The 27,914-nt window shown below is 44.9% G+C and overlaps 1 protein-coding gene across 1 annotated transcript; it reads right to left on the bottom strand.

Annotated features, from left to right (window-relative positions):
- Positions 1 to 27,546, bottom strand: LOC311328321 (NLR family CARD domain-containing protein 3-like; the record flags this gene model as incomplete). The annotated part of the gene is made up of 5 exons (XM_084462308.1): positions 25,984 to 27,546; positions 21,835 to 22,008; positions 1,362 to 1,535; positions 562 to 608; positions 1 to 59 (listed from the first exon to the last, which is right to left on the bottom strand). Exons 1-5 carry the CDS (start codon positions 27,399 to 27,401, stop codon positions 1 to 3), a joined length of 1,872 nt encoding a protein of 623 aa, XP_084318434.1. The 5' UTR covers positions 27,402 to 27,546.
- Between the last annotated feature and the right edge of the window lie 368 nt (positions 27,547 to 27,914).

Below are 27,914 nucleotides of genomic sequence, written 5' to 3'. Positions count from 1 at the left end.
TCAGATTTGGGAGGAGGCACTGCCTCCCTTGGCTACTCGCACCACACGCCACTGAAAAGCTGTTAGGGAAACATGAGCACCATTAGAAGAGTGAGATTATCACCAACTTCCTCAGAACAAATGAGCAGAGTATTAACATCATTCCATCCACCTGTTCTCTATGGATACCAACAACAGCATCAGAGGATCCAACACTGATACAAAAGCTTAGTGGGAGCAGATCCCCGTCATTACCACTTAAGAGGGCTCTAAAAACCTCTCCTCTCACCGGATTCTGATCAGGGACTGGACATGAAGTGGTGCTGATCCAACAATTATGAGTGTGTGTGTGTGTGTGTATGTGTGTGTGTGTGTGCATATGTATGTGCGTGTGTGTGTGTGTGTGTGCATATGTACCCATCACTTTGAATATAGTTCAAGTGTAAGCAGCTCTTAGGTGTTTGAACAGTTGTGACAGATTGTATTGTATTTTGTATGACCCCTGTTTTCTAGGCCCAAGTAGATAATGGTGGTGAACTCAGCTTCAGTTAAGACACATGAATAATCAATGTCAATACTCACATCTTCTAGGCGGAGGTCTGATCCTGATCTCTCCACCATGATCCACACTGTAGGAATAAGCAGAGGAATGATGAGGATGATGCAATGAGACGTCACCACTTTTGGGCTTTATGTGTTTGTTAGTTACAGGTAGATTGCAGGATTATGCAAAAACTACCAGACCTATTTTCCCGTGGAAGGGTGACTGTAGCATAAGCCAAGGAAGAACCGATTCAATTAGAGAGAGCGGATCTGAATCACGGGGAGGATCCAAATTCATTGAAAAATCATTTTTCACTTTTGTTGACCATGCCAGAGACCAGACCAGCACCTACGGGTACTTTGCCATGTTTAATACATCCATGGCTGTTTATCCCTGTATTTTCTGCGGGTATTAGGACCAAAATAATTGAATCATGGCATGAAGGCAAAGATCAACTGCTTTGAATTAGCTAGTTATGCTCATAGCTAGCCAGATGACTGCTGTCGGTCCTGTCATATGTAGCTATCTAGGTATCTGAAATACATCAGAGAGCAGAGCTGAAGAGCACCTGTTGGACCAACCCCAGCTGATGCACCACCAGTATTTTGTTGACATTTGTCTCCTCTAGGTTCTCTAATGCTACTGCACATGCTGACAACATGCATCATGGGTGGAGGTCTGCACTCTCAAAGTGCCCTTCTGGTTATAGGGTGATTTGTGTCTGTTCTGTCAAGAGACTCGTAGGCTGTGAAAGTTGAGACCATCTAGTTCAGAGAGGGGGGCTACATAAGAGACACTGGGTGATTTTCTTCCACTTGATTTAAAACTCTCTCCTTACTTGAGTTTCTCCAGTCTCCAGTGTGGATCCTCCAGTCCAGCAGAGAGCAGCTTCACTCCTGAGTCTCCTGGGTGATTGTAGCTCAGGTCCAGCTCTCTCAGGTGGGAGGGGTTTGACCTCATAGCTGAGGCTAGAGAGACACAGCCTTCCTCTGTGACCAGGCAGCCCGACAGCCTGTAGAAAAATGATTAATATAAACACATTACCACCCTCTGCTGGTGAAAAGAGAGAGTTGAAGGATTATATTCCATCTTCCTACAGACAAATGAACATTGGATCTGCCCTGGTTCACACATTGTCAGATTCTTGAATACAAAGTGATCTTTTTTGTCAGTCAATATTTTTGATATGCTTTCTCTTCCTTGTAACCCATGCTAAATAAGAATGCTCTGAGACTCCAGGTTTATTATAGAAATGGAAAAGCCTGGTCTCTGTAGTACTGAGACATTCCAATCCAACCAATGAAACTCCTCCTGAGAGTTCAGGTAGGTTTACACTGTAGTTTATCTGTAGTTACTGTAGTTTAGCTGTTTCTAGTGGGAACATCCAGCTGATCATCTGCTATGATTGTAACAGTTCATAATATCTCCCATCATGTCACTGATAAGAGTCTCATTCCAAAGATGAGAAACTCTGGTTTAAAAAGCTCTGGCAGCATTTCTCTGTTAGTCTGCATCCATTCAGTCTGTAGGGAGATGATGATGATGATGATGAAGATCACCAAACTGCTTCATTTGCAATGAACACATGATGTATAAGGAGAGATGTCGTGTCTATGCAGTCCCCTGGAGCAGACAGGTTCAGAGGCAGGCTTCTGAAGGAGTGTGCTGTACAGCTGGGAGTCCAGCTCACCCAGCTATTCCAGCTGTTTTAAACACAGGCTTTGTCTCAGCAGCTCCCACCATCATCCCCTCATGCCAAGACTATGAACGATGGACCCTGAATCAGACCCATGGATAATGGACAGTGGATCATCTCAATCCAGCTCACCCAGAATCTCCAGCCTGTCCCTTTTCCCTTGACTACCCTGCAACCTATCACCCCCGACTACAGACCACGGTGATGGGTTGCAGGGTAGTCAAGGGAAAAGGGACAGGCTGGAGATTCTGGGTGAGCTGGATTGAGATGATCCATGATCCACACACACACACACTATAACTGATACTTAAACAATGTTACACAAACACACCAGTACTTTAACAATGTTATTATTATCAAGGGATATGATAGGCTGTTTCTGAGCCAGGGAGAGCACATTTGGTGTTTGTCTGTTAAATAATTGTCTGTTCAAAGTTATCTTTAGAGTGCATTACACGAACGCCAGACTGGCAAAAATATACCCAGAGACTGATGACACCTGTAATCGGTGCAAGCAATCACCTGCTAATCACACACACACACACGTTCTGATCCTGCCATGAGTTGACAGATTTCTGGCGCGAAATTTACGGTAAACTCAGTACTCGACACAGACCTCAGACCCGACCCACTCACTGCCATATTTGGGATCTCTACACACATAACACCCACTCTCTCATCAGCAAAGCAGCGAGTGCTGGCTCTCACCTCCTTGCTAGCTAGACGTCTCATCCTATTCAAATGGAAACACCCCCGCCCCCCCTCACACAGTAGCTGGTTGAAAGAGGTTCTTAATCACATAACGCTGGAGAAGATAAGAATCTCAATCACTAACTCCAAACTATCATCTGACAAGACTTGGAAGCCCTTTATTGACTATTTGAACAATACTACTATCCCCCCAGATGACTAGATGCTGACCCCCCCCCCCCCCCCCCCCCACCTCATCTACCCCCCTTCCCTTTTCTGTACTGTTTGGTTTTGTGTGTCTGTCTCGTCTTTATTTACAGTTTATCATTCATTAATTTACTACATCCCTGCTTTCAGTATTGTTAAGTGCTTTGTCAGGGTTTGGATATGTGGGCAGGAAAGTGGGTGGGTAGGGTTTCGTGTTTTTGTCCTTTTGCTAAAAATCTATAAAAATAATTTTGAAAGAAAGAAAAATAATAGTCTGTTTGTGCGTCCTTCGTAGCACACTCTGTTATCAAGGGATATGATGTGATATGATGAGGCCAGTGGCATAATGTAGTTATGATGGGCCCCAGAGTGAGCTTATTATGATGGGCCCTATTAGTGCACACTACTTGAAGCACACACAGCACACACACACTGTAGTCTATACACATTTTAACAACAGTGTGCTGTTGAATTAGCTAGCCTACGTTGGCTATTGTACTGGCGAAGTGGAGGTCAGAAAGCCATCAGAACCATGCGCTCACGCAGTAACAAACAGAGGCTCAATCAAATCAAGTCAACTTTACATAACTATGGCTGGGAAGGTTTAGGCAAAAACAACAACACATCAGCAAGCAAGTTGCTACTGTAGATAACTCGCCTATAAACTACTGTAAATAGTTGAGCTGTGGATAAAAGCTAACGATAGGTTTACTATTGACATCGATAAACTTTCTGCACTCAGTTTAACCAGGGCTGGTTGCTGTCGGCTTCACACAACAGAGATGCCTTCATTAGCTGATCTTAGCTAATATTCTGAAAAACATCTGAAAAACACGTTGGCTACACAATGAAACAGGCGCTGAGCGGCGACCTCACTCCATGATTACAACCTGCAGGGGCACGGCCTACCCCAAATCCCCTTGAGAAACACTTGTAGGCTAACATTACTCACCTATTTGAATGGCATTCCACTATTCTTGCATTAAGCAAAATCGTCGACAATGCCCTTAATATTCAACTCTTGGACTCTACCATAATGTATATATAACGTCTTGAAATGTACAGTACATCTAACAATAGCCTAATGTTATTGTTTGGACTTAAAGTCAATCAATTGAGGTTCACATTTTTGAATGTTTGTCACTCAATTGAGGTTCAAATAGTAAATGGTAAATGGACTGCACTTATATAGCGCTTTTCCACCTTAGCGGCACTCAAAGCGCTTTACAATGGCCTCTCATTCACCCATTCACACACACACATTCACACACCAATGGCGGTAGCTGCCATGCAAGGTGCTAGTCTGCTCATTGGGAGCAATTTGGGGTTAGGTGTCTTGCTCAAGGACACTTCAGTCGGAGCTGGGATTCGAACCACTGACCCTTCGATCATTGAACGACCCGCTCTACCAACTGAGCTACAGCTGTTGAGACTATTTTTGGTTAAATAGAAAACCTATGTATAATTTGTTTTTGGCCTACAGAAAATGGTCTTGATTTATGTTGATGGAATTATTTATGTTTATAATTTGAAAGCAGTAGCCTACAGTGAGCCTACATTCTTGAGCCATTGTGGCTGCGTGTCACCATTGCTAATTGAATTATTGAATGATTGTTTTCACACCTGTGAGAGTCAACTGATTGTGGGTTGGAGTTGGGGTGTGCTATTTTAGTTCAGTTCATACTGCTGCCTGTCGTTGGGCAAGAGAGATGGTGATACTTCTTGTATGAAAAAAAAGGAAGAGAAAATAAAATCTTCAGTCGAAGCAAAGAAATCGGATTCCAGCCCTTTATTCAGGATTTAAAAGTGGTGCCGAAACCAGGGAAAAGGGAATAGGATTGTTTGGAATATTGTGGACTGTATTGCAGTAGAACAAGTGCTGGAAAGATGGAAAAAGTGGATCCATCAAGACTGAGGAGGATGTCCAGGAATTTACATCCAAACACCTTAAACCTTTGTCTTTGTAATTTATCACCTCCCCCCAAGTCCCCTGCAAAACCCAGTTTCAGTCTTCCCCTTTTGTAAATGTAAAACACCTCAAGTCTCCCCCTTTGTAATTGTAAACACACTCTGCATAGCTCTTCCTCATCTCTTTGTTTAAGTCAGAAGGGCCCCACCTTAGTCTTCCTCGTCCTGATTCAGACCTTTGTTTTCTTTGTTGTCACATGTCTATACTCTTGGCCACGCCTGCCATTTCACATGACGTGCAATGAGTAGCCAATCACATCCTCAAAGCGCCGTACCTGTGTTTTGGTTGAATATAAGACTGGGCATGACTTCTCTGACTTCACTTCTCTGACTGAACCACCTTTGCTGCGTTTGTCAGGAAGTCCTTGCGCTCGTAATGTTTTCCACAATAAAACAGACTCAACCTTTGAACGTATCTTGGTAAATCTTTGGACTAGACCAGTCTAAAATACTATCACAGTTTGGCGAACGGGAATGGGAGCACTGCCTGCGTTTGCTTCGGGATTCCAGTGGATAGAACTGATCGGCAGACGTGTCGGTCCATAGTGGGCGTTGGAAAATCAATTTTCTCTCTTGCGCTAGAGCACCAGCCGAGATTATTTCCTCAGTTCTAACACTGGATTCTTGAAGCACACAGGTACGTTTAAACGAACCCTCTTATGGGTTGAGTTGTATTTGCCTTGATTTGGTTCAGCTTGTTGGTCTGGATTGTTTGAAAACAGGAACCCCAGCGTGGGTATTTAGTCCTACCGAGGGTAGGAAGAGCATGGTTGATGTTTCGTTTCAAGAACGATACCAACTAGCTTAAGCCTCATTGTTGATGTTTCGTTTCAAGAACGATACCAACTAGCTTAAGCCCCGTTGTTGATGTTCGTGTTAGCACGATTGCCAACTAGCTTCGAAGTGATTGTTGATGTTCGTTGAAGAACGATTACCAACAAGATGGTAGCTACGGGAGTGATTGGTGTTTCCAATCCGCGTTTCTTGGAGAAACGTTGTCCCTTTGTTCCCGGGTGACTTGGTAAACATAACGAGGAGTTGGCTTTGATCAGGTTGGTAAACCTAACGAAAGTTGGCTTTGACCAGGTTGGTAGACCTAACGAGCGTTACCTTTGACCAAGTGGCTGTACAATTTGGTAGGATCTAAACGGAAGGTTTAGCCTGGACCAAATTGCTAGTGCAGCCGAGCATGCTTGTTTGTAACGTAAGCTTTTGTTTCGTCTTATGTCTTATGTGTTCACTGTTGTAGCCTCGGCTCTTGATTGTATGTTTGTTACGCGCGCCATGGATCCAGGTAAGAAGTATTGTAAGTATTTTTGTACACTTTTTAGACTGTTAAAATTCTGCTAGATTTCCAGTAGGCTAGCTGGTTGCCTAGGAGACGCAGGAAACTCCGCTATCGCGGTGTTCTGCCATTGAGCCAGAAGAGAACAAAGCACTTCGCTGACTAGGTGAGTACTAAGCGAATTTAATGTGTCTTAATGTGTGTTTCTTTCGAAATTGTATTCTTTCCCGCCGTGAGTTAACTATAAGGTTTCCTTTTGTTGCTGTTTTGGGGTTTTTAGGCTGCGTCGTGTTATTTGGGATTTGTTTCTTTAAATTTCCCCGCTGCCAAAGACAACTTCCGGGTCATACATGCAACATTTTGGGAGCACCACTAGGTGTCAATGTAACCCCGGCTAATAACATATGGCTAGAGAATGTAACAGAATTCTACTGCTAGCCTGATGAGATTGATGTGCTAAAGCATTTTCGATTTCTTACATCCACATCTGACATTTTAGTGTTAAATTCTAAGATTCGGGCTCAGCTAGAGGGTTAAGGGAATTTTTTTTTAGGTCAGGAAGGAAAGATAAGGAGATTCAGCAAACAGTCTCTCCACCATTTCCCCAGCAGAATAACTCTGATTTAAAATTAGATTCCCCCCTCGACTTGTTGCGCCATTAGCCACGCCCCTTCTTTCTACGAGGTATTTGTCCGAACAGGGCCGGAAGGAAGAGCCTCCGATTTTGGGGTCGAGCGCCACCTGCTGGAGTTCCCTTGAACAACCCATAAGGGAGATTTTAACTAGCCAAGATTGAGAGATTTTTTTTTTTTTAAGATAATGGTGGCAGGATGAAATAGATGTAGAGCCTTTGAGTCTTAAGTTGCTGTTAATGTTTCTGAGCAGATCTTTTAGGTAATAGTGGAGAACTCAAAAGTCTGACAGGGTTTTGAATGTGTGTTTGATTCAGGAGTTGTTTCAATAGTCAATGAATGGCCATAAGCTGTTCGTGTTATGCATTCTACTGTATGAATTTTCATTCATATAATGATAATGTGTTTTGAGGAGTTGGCTCTAGGCCTTCTCCTCTGCTATTGAACCCAGTCTGTGTTTTGAGTCTTAATTTTCAGGTGCTATGGACCCTGGGCGGCAGGTCTTTGAGGAGCCTGGATCATGCCTTCCTGGGGACATTAGAACCTGCTGTTGGTCTGTTTAACTGTTGTTTGTTTTGTCTCTCTTTCTGATATGTAGCTTAAGACATAAGCGTTGTGCATAATAGTGGGGGGAATAGATAAGGGTTGCTAGTGTCTTAATCTGAATGCAGCATCTCATAACCCAATTATATTTTTTTAAATGGTTATGTTAAATATCTCATGTTTATAGTTTGAGGCACATTCATCGGGCCTGAGTGTTTTTTCTGAGTGGGTTTTTTACAGACAACTGTCGTTCCGGGAGTGATGGGTGAATGCCGAACCAGGAGACGGGCACGTACACCGGAGGTTACTGGCCTGTTTCCCTACAGATGGGCGATCTGGGGTTCGTGAGATGCAGACCAACGCCATGTCACCAACTCACTGTGAGCGACAGATAAGTATGAAACAGGAGCAGTGCCCAAATACTCTGTCCTCAAATGCAGAAGAGGGAGGTTTTAGATATACAAATTTTAGCTATACAAATGAAGCTTTGATGGAGTTTTTGATTAATCAATTGTAAATGAAGCCAGTTCATTTTAGTGTCATTTTCTTTGACCCATCTCTATTTTTATCCTGACTTCAGGAAATTTTTGCTTTCACCCTTAGGGGGTGTTGTTTTGTTGAGACGTGAATATGGTGGGTCTAGCCCGGGATTGCGCCCTGAATGGGAGGTCCGAAACACTTAAGCGTATTTTATTTTCATAAAATCGCGAGAGAATTTCTAGAGCCAAATCCAATTGCCTTGATCATGACTGGGGACTGGGCGTGTTGAAGTCATTCTAACACTGCCCCTGATGTCACTGTAGGGTACTGCAGACTGGCTCTAAATGACACTTGAACAGACACCCTGTTTAAGTGTTCCTGACTGAATAACAACATTTTTTCCCCAAAGCAGGAGCTTGCGCTTAACCATATTTCTGAGAATCTCCAACAGATTTTGAATAACCGTTCCTGACCAACGAGGGGAACAGGGAGACCAGACCAGAGGACTCTCCTTTTGCTCTTCTGTTTTGTCTCTGTTTGTCTCTCTCATCTGTGGATCCACAGACGGAGCACTTCATCAGCCTGTGCTGGGGGAGCGGGAGCGCCGAGGTGAGCCCTCCAGCAGCACGACCCGGGCCGACCCTACGTGGAGCAGTACAGGGATGGACCGGGTTCAGTTCAAGAGCCTGTACGTGCTGCTGGCGCCCTGGCTGTGTGGTGTCCCACCGCACCTTCACCCTGCTGAACCAGGACAGGGACTCCCTCCTCACCCTCCGAGAGCTCGCTGCAAAAGCTGCAGCTGTCTCTGCTTCCTCCCCTGTGCTTTCTATACTCTCTGTACCATCCACAGACCCTGACAAGATTCCTCCACTGTCCCTGGCAGACATTTCTGACCTACAAGCATCTGCTCCACCTGCGGAGAAAAAGAAATGAAGGACTAAGTGCACATTTCCACCACCAAACTAACCTGTATCTAGGGCCTAATGACAAACCTGTACTACCTCGTTCATGTTTTCATTATGCTTTCAAACTAGCCCACGGGCCAGATCATGTTTCAAAAACAGGGGTGGCGGAGGATGTTAACAGATGTCTCCAACAGAGTGAGGACCGCCATTTCCTGAGGCTAAGGAGGGGTTCCTGCATCATATCTCTCCTGGGGATTGGGTCCTGGTCCACAACCACAGACGAAGGAGCTGGAACTCGCCGAGGTGGCTCGGGCCGTACCAGTTTCTACTCATCACGCAGACAGCGATCTGAGAGGACTTCGTGGACCCATGCAAGCCATTGCCGACGGGTCCAAGCAGCAGAGGACGGTCCACCAAGGGATCGCAAACACCAGGAGATCAGAATGCAGCTGAACCAGAGGGCTCAGAGGCCAAAACCATGGGCCATCACACTGTCCTCTCCTCTGACGAGGAATCGGAGGAAAAATGACCTTGCTGGTCACCTCCTCACAAGATGCACCACACACGCACACACACCTGCACACACTAACATTGAACATAACTGATTTCAAGCAACGCGACATCGAAGTTGCGATCTAGAAGAGAAGACGCCTTGCATTCCCCAGATGACATTCTCCTCTGATGAGCAATCGGACTGCACCTCTGATCGCACACACTGGAACCTACATTAAACATTCAGAGACGCACACATGGAATCTATGTTCCATAGGACATCACATGCGATTATTCACAAGAGTGAATGAACTTTGAAATAATCTGGAAAATATCATATTTGTTTACAAGAGTTGCAATTGTTGAAACATGAGTTGATAAATAAGTTTGGGTTTTTCCTCTAAATTGACCAAGAGGTTTTTTGCCCCTCTTACACTGGTAACCATTTTATCTTTTTTTTGCCTTGTTTAATCAAGTTTGTTTTTTGGTGAATGGTTGTCCACTCTTAGACTATAAATAGTATATAATCATGTCATCTTTTTTATCTTGTTTCCTGTCAAATTTCTGAAGCAAGGGGTTTTGGTGTGTGATTTTGCACGTTGAGAGGAAATGATTAAAGGAAAAAAAAAAAAAAAAAAAGAGATTTATTTTTTTATTTTTATTTTTTTTATTTTTTGCTCCACCTAGTGGAGAGATTATTTCCTTTCCACATGTATAGCATAGCTGACTGTTTACACTGTGTTTGGATTTTATTTTTGTGTGCCTGTTCAGGCACAAATGAGGGATTGTCCAGGAATTTACATCCAAACACCTTAAACCTTTGTCTTTGTAATTTATCACCTCCCCCCAAGTCCCCTGCAAAACCCAGTTTCAGTCTCCCCTTTTGTAAATGTAAAACACCTCAAGTCTCCCCCTTTGTAATTGTAAACACACTCTGCATAGCTCTTCCTCATCTCTTTGTTTAAGTCAGAAGGGCCCCACCTTAGTCTTCCTCGTCCTGATTCAGACCTTTGTTTTCTTTGTTGTCACATGTCTATACTCTTGGCCACGCCTGCCATTTCACATGACGTGCAATGAGTAGCCAATCACATCCTCAAAGCGCCGTACCTGTGTTTTGGTTGAATATAAGACTGGGCATGACTTCTCTGACTTCACTTCTCTGACTGAACCACCTTTGCTGCGTTTGTCAGGAAGTCCTTGCGCTCGTAATGTTTTCCACAATAAAACAGACTCAACCTTTGAACGTATCTTGGTAAATCTTTGGACTAGACCAGTCTAAAATACTATCACAAGGATCAGAGGCGCAGTCCGGACCTCTACAACCAAGCTGCTGACCAAGATGGACGGACTAATGCAGACAGACCCACCACCCCTGGAGGACCTGGAGGTCTGCATGGAACAGCTGATCCTGAAGGAAAGCTCATTGAGGGAACATGACCGGGACATTGAAGCTGTGACTGAGGAGGAGGATTTAGAGGACGAGGTGACTGCTGCCATGGAATATACGGACGGAATCATACAGAGGAAATCTCGGGCCAAACGAATGCTGGACAAAGTTGATGCAGCAAACAATTCCAGTCACTCTGCGAGTGGAACGGGGGGAGGGGGAAACGCCCACTCCGTTAAACTTCCCAAACTCGTCATTGAACGCTTCTCCGGAGATGTAAGTGCATGGCAAAGCTTTTGGAACCAGTATGAGTCAGCTATACATGATAACCCAAAACTGAGCATACCGGACAAATTTAATTATTTAAAATCATTGCTCAGTGGTACAGCAGCAAATGCAGTTGCGGGATTGTCTCTGTCGGCAGCGAACTATGACAATGCCATAACCATGTTGATGGCTAGATTTGGTCGCGAGGACTTGTTAATTAATGCGCACATGAATAAACTGCTTAATCTGAACCCCGTTAGAAAAGCAAATGATGTTTCCGCGTTAAGACAACTATACGATGAATGCGAGGTACATGTGAGAAATTTAGATGCCATAGGGGTAGTTGCTGACTCATATGGAAGTTTACTTTGCCCAATACTCATGAAGATGATCCCCGAAGAAATAACCCTTGAGTTTACGCGTAAAATGGATGAAGGATCAGTGCTGAAAGTGAAGGAATTAATGGACTATGTGAAACGGGAGGTCGAGAGTAGGGAAAGAACAGTGGACCTGATCCAGAGAAAGGAGCCTACAACACCGGCCACGCCCACTCAGCACAGAGACAAAGCCTGGGAAAGACGCAGTAGCAGCAGACGCTCATCAAACCCAACCGCGTCCACAGCCGCGTTCCACACCGCAAACGCGGAAGAAAAGACATGCATATTCTGCAACAGAAACGATCACAAATCCAAAGACTGTGTCCAGTTCACTGTTGAGATAAGACGAGACAAACTCAGGAGAATGGGCCGATGTTATGTTTGTTTAGGGGCAAAACACCTCGCACGTAATTGTAGAGCGCATGGAATAACCTGCGATGAATGTGGCAACAAACACCACAAAACAGTGTGCAGTCAGATGTTATATAAAACCACCCAAAATAAAACCCCTGTAGTCGATACTGTTCAAGCCATATCTCAGCATACTTCTGAGAATAGCAGATCAACCGTTTTATTACAGACTGCTACCGTATGGATAGAGACACACAAACAAAGCCAGATTGTGAGGTGCTTGTTAGACGGAGGGAGCCAGCGAAGTTTTATTAGAGAGGATATCTCCAAAGCTCTAAACCTACCAGTAGTGGGTGAAGAGAAACTAAACCTGCACACATTCGGTTCAGCAACCCCTAAGAGAATAACCTGTAGAAGAGTCAGAGCAGATCTGCGTAATCTCAAAACAAACCAAACTGTGGAATTGGAGTTCTTGGAGACGCCACAAGTCAGCACAGCAACCAACCTGAAAGTAGTGGATGAAAACATGAGAAGAACACTGCATGAAAAGGGATTACAACTTGCTGATGTCCCAGTGATGGGAATGGAAACGAAGGACATTGGAATATTGATCGGAGGTGATCATTACTGGAAAATAGTAACAGGACGCATGGAGAGACTGAATGACGCACTGGTAATGCTGGAGAGCAAGTTTGGCTGGCTAGTGCAAGGAACTGTTTCCACACTGATGAATGTTACTGAACCTCTGGATGTTGGAACAATGCACGTGAGTATAGGAGAAGACCAAGAACTCTCACACCAGTTGCGCATGTTCTGGGAAACGGAATCTATTGGAGTGACAATGGAAAAGGAACAGAGCGCGGAGAGCACAGAGGCCCTGCGCAAGTTTGAAGAGACTGTGAAATATGACAACGACAGATATGAAGTGCGCCTACCATGGAAAAACGACCAAGTGACAATTGAAGACAACTATGGCACAGCAGAAAAAAGATTCTCACAGTTGGTAAGAAAATTGCAAAGCAATCCAACACTGTACCACAGATATAATGACGTCATCCAAGAGTACTTGGCAGAGGGCATAGTAGAAATAGTGCAGTCTAGATCTTCTGACAACCGTATTTACTATTTACCTCATCATGCCATAGTGAGAGAGCAAAGAACCACAACTAAGCTTAGAGTTGTATTTGATGCGTCTTCGCATGTAAAGGACAGCCTTTCGTTAAACGAGTGCTTACTTACAGGCCCAAATCTGAACCCCGACCTGTTGAGTGTTCTTGTCAAATTCCGACAGCACAGAGTAGCACTAATGGCTGACATCAGTAAAGCATTTCTCCAAATCTCACTAAAGGAAAATGACAGAGATGTGCTAAGATTTCTCTGGACAACGGAAAACCCAGTGTCAATGAATGACATTTGCATATTGAGGATGACGAGTTCCTTTTGGAGTGTCCTCTAGTCCATTCCTACTAGCCGCGACTATTAGACACCATCTTAAAAAATTTGAGTGCCAACATCCAGAAGTGACTAAAATAATAGACGAGTGTCTTTATGTAGATGATTTTATAAGTGGCGCGCGAACAGTAAAAGAGGCTTTAGATTTGACTCAGACAGCTAAAGAAATCATGTCCACTGCAGCTATGGACTTGTGTAAATGGACAACGAACTCTGATGAATTGAGAAAGGAGTGGACACACGGAATGACAAATGAACCGGTGAACATCAAAAGCCAAACGCCACTGAAAGTCTTAGGTTTAACCTGGCGTACCATGCCAGATGATTTTGTCTTTGATATGACAGAGTTGATGGATTTTGTAAAAAATAAAAAGGGCACTAAGAGAGTAGTACTGCAGTCAGCTGCACGCATATTTGATCCAATTGGCTTCTTATCGCCATTCAGTATCAGAGTGAAATGCCTATTCCAGCTGATGTGGGAACAAGGCCTTGAATGGGACGAAGAGCTCCCGGATGAACTGTCTAGAAATTGGCAACAGTGGTGCGCGGAATTACCTGATGTGCAATCAATATACATTAACAGGTTTTATGCGTCAGAATTACAGGAACCCCTCACAAAGCAACAATTGCACATATTCTGTGATTCAAGTGAACGTGCGTACTGTGCTGTAGCCTACATGTGCACGACCGATGGTCGCGGAGAAAGCACAACAAGCCTGATCGCAGCAAAGACTAAAGTAGCACCGCTGAAAAGAATGACTTTACCAAGACTCTAATTAATGGGGGCTTTAATAGGAGCTAGACTAGGAAGCTATCTAATCAAACATCTGAACATGACTGATGTCAATGCGTTCTACTGGACTGACTCCATGATCACTCTCCACTGGATAAAGAGCAGAGCAAAACAGTGGAAGCCTTTCGTCCAGAACAGAGTTATAGAAATTCAGAATTTGACTCTGCCTGAGAACTGGAGGCATTGCAACGGAAACGAAAATCCAGCGGACCGTGGCACCCGTGGCAACAGCATGCGTGCCCTTGGAGAGGATGCATTGTGGTGGAGAGGGCCTACATGGTTGCGCGATAAGGATAAGGATGGCACGGAGGAGCAAACGCACTGTGTGCTAGAAAAAGGGAACGAGGAGGAAAGTGAGGAGGTAACAGTTCACACACAGCAGACACACACACTGTCAACCCAGCCTGCGTTGATGGAACTGAGCCGGTTCAGCAAATTGACACGAGCCTTACGCGTCACTGCCTGGATAATGCGGTTTATACACAATGTGAGAAAGCTTGGTGACAAAAGAACGAGCCCGCTCATTTCAGAGGAAATCCACTGCGCGGAAATGTACTGGATCCAGACATCACAAAATGAGAGCTTTGGAAAAGAAATCCAGTCCTTGAGAAACGAAAAGGAGGCAGACAAAAATTCAAAATTGATGAGCTTGAAACCTTTCCTTGACGAATCAGGAGTTTTACGCGTCGGAGGAAGACTACAAGAGAGCAACTGGACGTATGCGCAAAAGCACCCTGTCATATTGTGTGGCAAAGACGCATTCTCTCAACTTGTCCTCTCCAGAGCGTACGATGAAGTATTGCACTCCGGATTACAGGACACACTTATGCAAGTGCGAGAAAGATATTGGGTAGTGAAGGGTAGGCAGGTGACCAAAGGGACTATACAACGCTGTCTAATTTGTCGTAAAACCCGAGTCAAGCCAGGCCAGCAATGCACCGCACCACTACCCAGAGAGAGAATAACGGAAGCCCAACCGTTTGAAGTGACAGGGGTAGATTTCGCTGGCCCATTATTTGTAAACCCACACCATCGAAAAGCATATGTGGCATTATTTACATGTGCAGTGACACGGGCAGTTCATTTAGAGTTGGTGTCGGACCTCAGTACAGATACGTTTCTCTTAGCTTTTAGGAGATTCATAGCCAGACGGGGAATTTGCACAACTATATACTCGGATAACGCAAAGACATTCAAATGAGCCGACAAAGATTTGCAAGCTATGTGGACTTTAATGAAGGACAAAAAGACACAAGATTTCCTCTCCGGAAAAGGGATAAAATGGAGATACATTGTGGAGAGAGCCGCTTGGCAGGGCGGGATGTGGGAACGACTAGTAAGGTCAGTAAAGGTCTGTCTACGGAAGGTGATGGGGAAGGCGTTCCTGTCCTTTGAAGAGCTACAGACATTGCTTACAGAAGTAGAAGCTGTCGTAAACTCCAGACCTCTAACCTTTCTTCACACAGACTGTAATGAGCCATCCCCACTGACCCCAGCCCACTTTCTAGTGGGACAGCGAATCACGACTCTACCTCCGCAGCCTACACAGCCTACTCGGGACGGTAAACCTGTCACCGCTGACGCAGCCAGAATCACAAAAAGGTGGCTATACCGACAAAGGCTGATCACTGGCTATTGGAATAGCTGGAGAAAGAACTACCTAATGGAACTGAGATCAGCTCATCATGGTAACTCCAACAAACCCACTACCTTCAAAGTGGGTGACCTGGCGCTGTTGTATGAAGAAAAACAGCCCAGACACATGTGGCGTATGGGGCGCATTGAACAAGTGTTCGTGGGACGAGACGGGAACATTCGTTCTTGCGCACTGAAACTCCCCAAAGACTTGACACTCAAAAGACCAGTGCAATTCCTATATCCTTTGGAAATAAATGATGAACCTTAGTATGGTTCATCGGGGGGGAGTTTGTTGAGACTATTTTTGGTTAAATAGAAAAACTATGTATAATTTGTTTTTGGCCTACAGAAAATGGTCTTGATTTATGTTGATGGAATTATTTATGTTTATAATTTGAAAGCAGTAGCCTACAGTGAGCCTACATTCTTGAGCCATTGTGGCTGCGTGTCACCATTGCTAATTGAATTATTGAATGATTGTTTTCACACCTGTGAGAGTCAACTGATTGTGGGTTGGAGTTGGGGTGTGCTATTTTAGTTCAGTTCATACTGCTGCCTGTCGTTGGGCAAGAGAGATGGTGATACTTCTTGTATGAAAAAAAAGGAAGAGAAAATAAAATCTTCAGTCGAAGCAAAGAAATCGGATTCCAGCCCTTTATTCAGGATTTAAAAACAGCCGCCCCGTCGACAGTTCACCTTTTGCGCCTAGTGTACCATACTGTCTTGTGTCTGATCAAATAGAGACTTAACATTGGACAAGAACATACAGTATTACCCAGCAATCATCATTGCACATCTGTGTATGACAAAAATATGACACGTTTATTAATTTAATCGTTTTAAGTATATTTGTTGATGTAGAATAAGCATATAATTTTGTTATTGAGTAAGACTTCTGCAGACTATTTTCTGGAGAGAAAAACATGAGGGGGGATGCCTTTTAGAGGGTATACATAGCAAATTACACTTTAATTTGAGTTCACACTGCAGGCGTGATTCTGAAGTGGTAACTCACCCGTTCTCACCCGTTCTCCACCTAAAACCCTACATCCCCTCCCGACCACTACGCTCTGCTACCTCAGGGCGACTGGTTGCCCCGTCACTCCGAGGCTCCTGCGGTCGATCGACACGGTCACGGCTCTTCTCTGTCCTGGCCCCGCAGTGGTGGAATGAGCTGCCCACTGATGTCAGGACAGCAGAGTCGCTGCCCATCTTTCGTCGCAGGCTCAAAACTCATCTCTTCAAGAAGTACTACAACAATCCTCCCACCTAAGCACTTATTATATTATATTGCACTGTACTTTAGATTGTGATTCTTGCACTTTGCCTTCAGCACTAGATTATGCTCTTAGTCACTTGTTTGTTTTAGAAAGAAAATGCACTTGTGAGTTCTGGCAAGTAGTAGTACATTGGCTCTTCCTACGTTAAATGCAATTATTGTTAGTCGCTTTGGATAAAAGCGTCTGCTAAATGACTGTAATGTAATGTAATGTAATGTAAAACCTGGTTGGAGGCCCTGCTCTCTCTACGGGCCCTCTCACCCCACAGGCCCCAGTGCAACCGCACTGCCTGCAGTCTATATTTACCACCTGTGAGAGGCTGTTTCTGAGCCAGGGAGGGAACACGCTTGGGGTTTCTAACAGCACAGATAATGCTCAGCCGATAGCACCAAGCTAAAGCAGAAACAAGCTTGGTTGAATAGACCATTTCCGTTGAATTTGCACTTCCCCATGTTGTTGCAAGCTAGCAGACAGTGAGAGGCTCTGAGCATCCTGGCCGCAAACAAAACCAGATGCAACCTACAAAACCGGATGACCAGTAGGCTACCCACAGTACCAGATGACCAGTAGGCTACCCACAGTACCAGATGACCAGTAGGCTACCCACAGTACCAGATGACCAGTAGGCTACCCACAGTACCAGATGACCAGTAGGCTACCCACAGTACCGGATGACCAGCAGGCTACCCACAGTACCAGATGACCAGTAGGCTACCCACAGTACCAGATGACCAGTAGGCTACCCACAGTACCAGATGACCAGTAGGCTACCCACAGTACCGGATGACCAGTAGGCTACCCACAGTACCGGATGACCAGTAGGCTACCCACAGTACCAGATGACCAGTAGGCTACCCACAGTACCGGATGACCAGTAGGCTACCCACAGTACCGGATGACCAGTAGGCTACCCACAGTACCGGATGACCAGTAGACTACCCACAGTACCTGATGACCAGTAGACTACCCACAGTACCTGATGACCAGTAGGCTACCCACAGTACCGGATGACCAGTAGGCTACCCACAGTACCTGATGACCAGTAGGCTACCCACAGTACCAGATGACCAGTAGGCTACCCACAGTACCGGATGACAGTTTTGAAGCGGCGAGCTCTAGACAGGATCTGAATCTGATAGTGAATGGAAACCTGACGCCAGGTTATGTTCCAACAAAGGTCCCCCCTCCATGTCGATAGTCAAACTTTAGCTTTCAGTCACGCAACGTTTAGTTACCTTCAGCTTGCCATCTGTGGCCTTGTAGCTCTAACATTGATAGGCTAGCTAACATTAGTTAGTACTAAACCTTTTGAATCATATGATATCAACATATCATGCAGCTATGAAATTATCTGAAACTCAGCTTGCTAGCAAGCACTCTATACATAGCCTAGTTGGACTGAAACTGAACAAATCAAAACACAGCTAGCTAACGTTAGCATTAGTGAGCTAGCTAGATATAGCATAGTCTACAAACAGGAGTGTTCAGTAGCAGCTAGCGCTCTTGCTGGCTAACTAGCTAGCTTCTAAAGGCTTAAGCTAGCCAGCTAACTTTATTCTAGCTATTCTATTGAGCGCCCGTTTGTAGATGCTACAGCCTATCAGAGCTAGCTGTGTTTGGCTTTGTTCCCGCTTTCAGTCCCAGCAGCTTGAACACCACATCATCCCTTACGTGGGCCAATGTTCCCTCAGGGATGGGCAACTGGCGGCACGCTGGCCGCATACGGCCCCCGCCCCCACTCAATGCGTAGCCTCGCGGAGGAGGGCCTGGTATCTATTAGCCTCGTGTCTCTCCTCATAGAGGAGGGCCTGGTATCTATTAGCCTCGCGTCTCTCCTCGGGGAGGAGGGCCTGGTATCTATTAGCCTCGCGTCTCTCCTCGTAGAGGAGGGCCTGGTATCTATTAGCCTCGCGTCTCTCCTCGTAGAGGAGGGCCTGGTATCTATTAGCCTCGCGTCTCTCCTCGGGGAGGAGGGCCTGGTATCTATTAGCCTTGCGTCTCTCCTCGGGGAGGAGGGCCTGGTATCTATTAGCCTCGCGTCTCTCCTCGTAGAGGAGGGCCTGGTATCTATTAGCCTCGCGTCTCTCCTCGGGGAGGAGGGCCTGGTATCTATTAGCCTCACGTCTCTCCTCGGGGAGGAGGGCCTGGTATCTATTAGCCTCGCGTCTCTCCTCGTAGAGGAGGGCCTGGTATCTATTAGCCTCGCGTCTCTCCTTCGGGGAGGAGGGCCTGGTATCTATTAGCCTTGCGTCTCTCCTCGTAGAGGAGGGCCTGGTATCTATTAGCCTCGCGTCTCTCCTCGTAGAGGAGGGCCTGGTATCTATTAGCCTCGCGTCTCTCCTCGGGGAGGAGGGCCTGGTATCTATTCACTTCACTGCCTTAAGCCCGCCCCATCATCCGGCTCGAGCCCGTAGAGCCCGCCTCCAACATCCGCTTGCTTTATTTTTCCTTAACCGGTAGTTCTCCTCGCATCTTCTTTTACAATCTTCGTCGGTGTTATGCCATTGCGAATGTTATCTACTCGAAACTTCACCATGTGCAGCCTACAGTAAAAAAATTACAACAACTGTTCGTCTTCCGGTCCAGACCGGATGATTATGCGATGCGTCATCGTGCTTCCGCTCTAGACCGGCGAAACAACACCGAGCGAGAAAGACCCCAGACTGTCTAGAGCTCGCGAGTCAATTTCCAAATATCAATAAATTTCACCTGCTATCCAAATATCTGTTTTTTGTCATTGACGGCATTTGTCCACATTTGAACCGTAGTCTACTGTCTACCGATAGAGGGCGCAAGAGCGCTGTAGCCCAGTACTGTTTCCCAGATTCGCCGAACTTCTCCGCGCTACGACGCTTCTCAATGTATACCTTGGCGAAGGGACAGTTTTTCCTACGAGTGTTTCCCAGACTATCCCTTAGCGTGCGCGTGAAGATACATCGTTAGGTCCATCCCAAGATACATCGTTAGAGGAGCTGTCCCTGGGCGCGGTGCTGAAAAAAGAATTAATCAATGCCGCACACATCGATGGCCATTCGTAAAGTCACAGAAATGACGTGCCAATATAATACGTGCAGTCTTAATTATTTTATTTCAGTCTAAATATTACCAAAAAGGAAGCTAATCCACCGAAAGCTCATCTGCTAATGTATTTAAGAGTCAAAGCGAGACCTCGTGATAGTCCCAATTCATACATCAAATTAAATATCCAAGAAAGAGCATGGATCGGATCGGGACATATAAGCCCCGTCGAGGATGTCTTGAAAGGCCAGGAAAAAATACTTTAATGATGATAGGCAATGATGATAGCAAAATGACCACTGATTTAGTTATCATACAAACAAAGGTATAATGCCCATATAAATTGCCCCTGTGGCAGTAACATTCCCACGTTAGAATTTGCGCGGATACGATGACTAATTGAATCTATCAGGCACCGGTGTTGGCACATGTGGCCTATAAAAAAAACAAGGGTAACTGCACATATTGAGCGACATGGCAGATATGAAGAGGAAGCGTCTGATAGCGTTCACCAAAGAATAACTAGTGATCATGCTGGACGAGGTGGAGCAACCGAAGGCCGTCCTGTTTGGCGGCTACCAGTAGGGCCTATGCACAACTCCAGTAGGCTACTTCCTGAAATTAGACATGCTTCTCTATTTCCTGACCTACACTTTGGATGAAATGATTATTCAGGAATTCCTGAATAATCATTTCATCCAATAGTGTAAGACAGGAAATAAAGAAGCATGTCTAATTTCAGGAAGTAGCATACTGGAGTTGTGCATATAGCCCATTGAAGAAGGCTGCATGGGCGAGCATTGCAGCGCGGATGGCTGCTTCCACTCCTGGGCCACACAGGGAGTGGACAGTCGTCAGCAAGAAATGGCAGGACATCGCCAGTCAGGCCAAAAGCCGGGGGGCGGCAGTGCGCCGAGAGGCAGAGCACCGTGCCTTCCCTCACCCCGGAGGAGGAGAAGGCCCTATCGATCTTTGGCCTCACAGCCTCCCAAAGCATCACTGGTGGCCTTGATTTGGAGTCTGGAGAGGGCCCCTCCAACATCCAGCCCTCAGCTGAATCACCCCAAGCCTCCCAGTCCTCTGGAGAGGAGACCCCAGCGCAGTCAGACTGCTCCACCCCGTCGACACGCTCTCGGAGTCGATACGTTCAGTTACAACCACTGCTACTTCAGCAGGTTGACATTGTGGAGGTGGAGGACGTGAGCCTGTCTTCTGTGGTGTTCTGAGAGGTCCAACACCTGGGTGTCCCAAGTCAGTGATAGCTTCAGATTAGTCAAAGCATACTAGAGAGAAGTTATGTCCTCTGTTTGAACCGTGCTGATGTTGTTGATTTAGTTCACACTAAAGAGTACATTTCGATGCCCCTTACCAGTATTTGAGCAGTTTGTGGATTACTGTGAGATCTGTATGAGTGTGTGTATGTGCTTGTCTTTGGTGCATAGAGGCGAACCCAAATGGGCCCCCTAAATATATGCGGCCCCCCCAAAAAACCTAAATGAACAGGTGTCACTGCCTCTAAACTTCAGCCCCTGATGCTTTTCCCTCAACCCCTAATGATTTGGGATCCTAGCAGCACCTCTGTTTTGTACCTAATCTACATTTGTATTTAGTCTTGATTGTGTCTTTGTTCCTTCAATAAAGGACCCACCCACCACCTACAGTCTGTGATTGTATGCTTTGAGATGATAGTCCCTATTTTGTCAACTCTACTGTATGTACTGTAGTCCAAAGATAATTTCTCAACTTGAATGTTGATGCTCAAAACATCCCTCTTCAAGGACAGAGATGTACAATTACTTAGACATTTAAATCCAATCATTTAACATGTGAATATGCTCAGGGATACAGACCTCAGTTTCTCCAGTTTGCAGTGTGGACTCCCCAGTCCAGCAGAGAGCAGCTTCACTCCTGAATCCTGCAGGTCATTGTTACTCAGGTCTAACTCTCTCAGGTGGGAGGAGTTTGAGCTGAGCGATGAGGCCAGCACTTCACATGAGGCTTCGTTGAGGTCACATCCAGAGAGTCTGAAATTACAAAGTAAACATGTATGACTTTTTGTTCCTTAATGACATGCTAATCTTAATGATATGATTTGCAATATACACATTAGTATACACATCATATGTAGCCTAAGGCTTAATAAAGGGTACCCAGCTTTCAATAACTCGTAGGCTACCTCATCTCTGGCCTGTGACCCACAACATTCCTAGCCTTCAAACCAATAAGCCAACCTCAAGAGGAGAAACTTCTCAAATGTTTAATTTGATAGCCTACAATATACAGCATGTTATATTTTGATATGGGGGAAATGAACACATACAGCTCAAATTACAGGTTTTAATCTAAATGTTGATGTACAGGCCTAGAAGATGATGGAACAGTCAGGTCTCAGCCCGCTGCATGCTGTAGGCTACATGGACCAATACAGAATATAGTCACTACTGATCACTTTTCAATCATGTGTAGGAGCCTACATGAAATGAATAGTGAAATGAAAGTCCTATGTTGCAAAAAAGGGCATTTTTAACTTGTGGCCATCCACAATGATATGAATCGATAACTGACTCCCCTTCTAGGTGATGTATCCGTTGGTAGCATACGATTTAGAGAAAGCTAGTTTGGGCTAGTTTGCTGCACCACGACAGAGGTGACTGCATTTGCACCTTTTCCAGAATAATAACAAGGAATGAGGGTAGGAAAAATACCTGTTTCCATGGCATTTGTGCTTCCAGAATAACTGATTCAGGTTCACACCTTATGGGCCCCTATACATAGATTACACTTGACCAGTATTTAGTCCTTGATCTTCAGGAGGGAGAAATAGTGTCGGTGTTTCCATGGCAGAGAGCTCCCGTTGTCAGAGCCATAGACAGAGCTGCCAGCCGTGTAGGCGAGGGATTGTTGATGCATTGCGCACGGGTACTTTCTAACGTGTTACTCCTCACTGGATGTATGTATGGTGCAATGTGAGGAGGTGGAAACATGCCAAGCGCTGAGTTAGCAGTTTTTAAAAGTTATAGGGGGGTCAGCTCCAGCTGGTTCTGACCAGTTAAAGACCGGAAATCTATTTTAGAAGATCAGAGAATAGATGGGAGTAAGAATGCCTCACTGAATAAAACTCATTACACATAACATATAGGGGAGACACACAGAGCTCAGTAAAGAGCATTCGTGCAGAGCGAGGTGCACGCGTGATCACACACAACAACAGAGCTGCAGAGCACGGGAGAACACGAGAGCACTGAGAAACTACCACACAGCTCTCCCAGAGCACGGGAGAACACGAGAGCACTCAGAAACTACCACACAGCTCTCCCAGAGCACGGGAGAACACGAGAGCACTGAGAAACTACCACACAGCTCTCCCAGAGCACGGGAGAACACGAGAGCACTGAGAAACTACCACACAGCTCTCCCAGAGCACGGGAGAACACAAGAGCACTGAGAAACTACCACACAGCTCTCCCAGAGCACGGGAGAACACGAGAGCACTGAGAAACTACCACACAGCTCTCCCAGAGCACGGGAGAACACGAGAGCACTGAGAAACTACCACACAGCTCTCCCAGATGCTGACACGGTGAAGTCCACATAGTGTCAGCTAACAAGATAAGCGCTGCTTTAGACAGGGAGTAAACATTCAAGCTGTGTAGGCAACTCAACCAAAAAACCTTGGATGATAACAGAACTGAAATGAGCATTGTGTGGGGCTCATCAGTAGCTGGGATATATTTTGAGTCTGATACTTCTATATATTTGTTCTTTCCTCCCTCCTCTGACTAAAGGTAAATAACTGTGGGCCTGACAGAGCGGAGCGAGGCATTCAGAGAACATAAAAGGACGAAGGGCCTCAGTCTGTTGGCAGCGGGCTAGACGTGTTTCCAGCTCTCCTGGTGGACGGCATTAATGACACACTGACCGATAGCATTCCTATCTGACAGCATTCCTATATGATAGCATTCCTATATGATAGCATTCCTATATGACAGCATTCCTATCTGATAGCATTCCTATATGACAGCATTCCTATATGACAGCATTCCTATATGACAGCATTCCTATATGATAGCATTCCTATATGACATAATTCCTATATGACAGCATTCCTATATGATAGCATTCCTATATGACAGCATTCCTATATGATAGCATTCCTATATGACATCATTCCTATATGACAGCATTCCTATATGACAGCATTCCTATATGATAGCATTCCTATCTGATAGTATTCCTATATGATAGCATTCCTATATGACATCATTGCTATATGATAGCATTCCTATCTGATAGCATTCCTATATGATAGCATTCCTATATGACAGCATTCCTATATGATAGCATTCCTATATGATAGCATTCCTATCTGATAGTATTCCTATATGATAGCATTCCTATATGATAGCATCCCTATCTGATAGCATTCCTATATGATAGCATCCCTATATGACATCATTCCTATATGATAGCATTCCTATATGACATCATTCCTATATGACATCATTCCTATATGACATCATTCCTATATGATAGCATTCCTATCTGATAGCATTCCTATATGACATCATTCCTATATGATAGCATTCCTATATGACAGCATTCCTATCTGATAGCATTCCTATATGACATCATTCCTATATGATAGCATTCCTATATGACAGCATTCCTATATGATAGCATTCCTATATGATAGTATTCATTTATGACATCATTCCTATATGATAGTATTCATTTATGACATCATTCCTTTATGAGTATTCATTTATGACATCATTCCTTTATGATAGTATTCATTTATGACATCATTCCTTTATGACAGCATTCCTATATGATAGCATTCCTATATGATAGCAAGAGTTAAGGAGTGAAGCAGACATAAATATTTCTAGCTGACGGCGAGAAAAGTATTCTGCCTAAAATATCATGCTGTAGAGCATAGGCAAGTACTCTTCATATGTATAGTAAATTGTGTTTGTAACTTAATTGTGGCTCATTCAGTCATAAATTCAGAATTGTAGTAAATATTGTAGATGGATGAGGAACAAAGTAGTGAAGACGAGATCATTTCAATGGGGTTTTAGTAACACAGGGAACTGTTTTAGTAAGGGGTAAGGGGTTTAGTAACACAGGGAACTGTTTTAGTAAGGGGTAAGGGGTTTTAGTAACACAGGGAACTGTTTTAGTAAGGGGTAAGGGGTTTTAGTAACACAGGGAACTGTTTTAGTAAGGGGTAAGGGGTTTTAGTAACACAGGGAACTGTTTTAGTAAGGGGTAAGAGGTTTTAGTAACACAGGGAACTGTTTTAGTAATGGGTAAGCGGTTTTAGTAACACAGGGAACTGTTTTAGTAAGGGGTAAGAGGTTTTAGTAACACAGGGAACTGTTTTAGTAATGGGTAAGAGGTTTTAGTAACACAGGGAACGGTTTTAGTAAGGGGTAAGGGGTTTAAGTAACACAGGGAACTGTTTTAGTAAGGGGTAAGGGGTTTTAGTAACACAGGGAATTGTTTTAGTAAGGGGTAAGGGGTTTTAGTAACACAGGGAACTGTTTTAGTAAGGGGTAAGAGGTTTTAGTAACTCAGGGAACTGTTTTAGTAAGGGGTAAGGGGTTTTAGTAACAGGGAATAGTAACACATTTCTGGTTAGAGTGAACGTACAGAGACAAGGAGGGCAGCTTTGAATTGTCCATTAGGCAGCTTTGTCCATTAGGACAATTCAAAGGACAGATCAGGGACCAATTCAAAGGACAGATCTTTTCTGATCATTTCTTTCATTAAGTGTTTAGCACCTTACTCAGCACTGTGCATTCTGTATATTGTATTTTATATTCATTTGTATCTGATGTTTTGTATTTTTGTATCTATAATTGTATTTTTGTGTTTATAGTTTTATATCATGTTTTGTTTGTTTGGAGGGCTCCCTTCCAGAAGATACCTCTGGGTCAATGGGACAGACAAGGTTAAATAGATTGATCAAATTGTATAGAAAGATGAATACTTACATAGCCTTTCTGCAGACCTGCACAGCTGGGATCAGTCTCCTCCGCCCCTCCTGTGATGTGTTGTATTTGTTCAGGTCAAGCTCATCCAGAACCTCCTCTGACATCTGCAGCATGTAGGCCAGCGCTGAGCACTGTATTGGAGTCAGTTCGGTTGATGTCTTCTTCTGCATGTAAGCTTGGATGTCCTGCTGAACTGAATGGTCATTCATCTCCATCAAGCAGTGGAGGAGATTGATGCACCTGTCTGGGGAGATGTTCTTCTCCTCATCCCCCCTGTTCTTGAGGAATCTGCTTGTTTCCTGGATGCTCTCTGGACTCCTCTCAATCTGAGGCAGCAGGCCTCGTAAGAGTCTCTGATTGGACTCCAGAGAGAGGCCGTGGAGGAAGCGGACAAAAAGGTCCAGGTGTCCATTCTCACTCTGCAAAGCTTTGCGTACCGCCCCCTCCAGCATCTCATTCAGAGACAGCTCCTCGCGCACAGCAGCAAGGAAGGGCTCAATTTTCTTGGTTGCTTGGTTGTAACATGTTACAAAATGGTACATGTAGACAGCTGAGAAAAACTCCTGAATGCTCAGATGCACAAAGCAGTAGACTGCCCTCTGAAAAAGCACTGACTCTTCTTTGAAGATTGCTGTGCAAACTCCTGAGAACACTGCTGCCTCTTGGACATCGAGGCCACACTCTTTCAGGTCTTCTTCATAGAACATGAGGTTGCCCTTCTCCAGATGGTCAAACGCCAGCTTTGCCAGCTTCAGGAGAACTTCCCTGTCGGCCCTCAAGAGCTCCTCCTGGTCGGTCTTGATTTCCCCTTGATACTTCTGGTTCTTCAGCTTCGTCTGAATGAGCAGGAAGTGTGTGTACATCTCAGTCAAGGTCTTGGGCATCTCTCCTTGCTTCTCTGTACTCAGCATGTGCTCAAGGACTGTGGAAGAAATCCAAGAGAAGACTGGTATGTGACACATGATGTAGAGGCTCCTTGATGTCTTGATGTGTGAGATGATTCTTCTGGCCAGGTTCTCATCACTGATTCTCTTCATGAAGTACTCTTCCTTCTGTGCGTCATTGAACCCTCGTACCTCTGTCACCCGGTCAACACACTCAGAAGGGATCTGATTGGCTGCTGCAGGTCGGGAGGTTATCCAGAGGAGAGCAGAGGGGAGCAGATTCCCCTGGATGAGGTTGGTCAGCAGCACATCCAATGAGGTTGACTCTGTGACATGACAGCAGGTCTGGTTCTTTCTGAAGTCTAGGGGCAGTCGGCTCTCATCCAGACCATCAAAGATGAACGTGGCTTTAGAGACAGCAAGTTGCTCTGCATCTTCCATGTGTAGTTCTGGGTGGAAAACATTCAGCAGTTGGAGTAAACTGTACCGGACATGTCTAATCAAATTCAGCTCCCGGAAAGGAAGCACAAACATGACTTCCACATCTTGATTTGCCTTTCCTTCAGCCCAGTCTAAGATTGACTTCTGCACACAGACGGTTTTTCCAATACCAGGGACGCCCACAGTCAGCACAGTTCTGATGGGTCTCTCTTGACCAGGCAGGAGTGTGATGGGTCTCTCTTGACCAGACAGGGGTGTGATGGGTCTCTCTTGACCAGGCAGGGGTTTGAAGATGTCATTGTAGTTGATGGGTGTTTCATATGTGGTTTGTTTCCTGGATGCTCTCTCAAGTTGCCAAACCTCATGTTCATTATTAACCCCTTGACTCTGTCCCTCTGTGATGTAGAGCTCAGTGTAGATGCTGTTGAGGAGGGTTGCATTCCCTGTTTTTATGATTCCCTCAATCACATGTTCAAACCTCCTCTTCAAAGTGGCTTTATGATCCTCTACGGCTCTTTGGAGACCTCTAACAACTAAGGAGAGACAGGAAGTACAAGAAATTAGATTGACAGGAATACAAACATTCATAGCAAATATGACTACAAA

The sequence above is a fragment of the Borostomias antarcticus genome, assembly GCF_949987555.1.
Source record: "Borostomias antarcticus genome assembly, contig: scaffold_57, whole genome shotgun sequence".
Lineage (NCBI taxonomy): Eukaryota > Metazoa > Chordata > Actinopteri > Stomiiformes > Stomiidae > Borostomias > Borostomias antarcticus.
The sequence above is the reverse complement of the archived record's forward strand: the minus strand, read 5'-3'. Positions and strand labels throughout refer to the sequence as shown.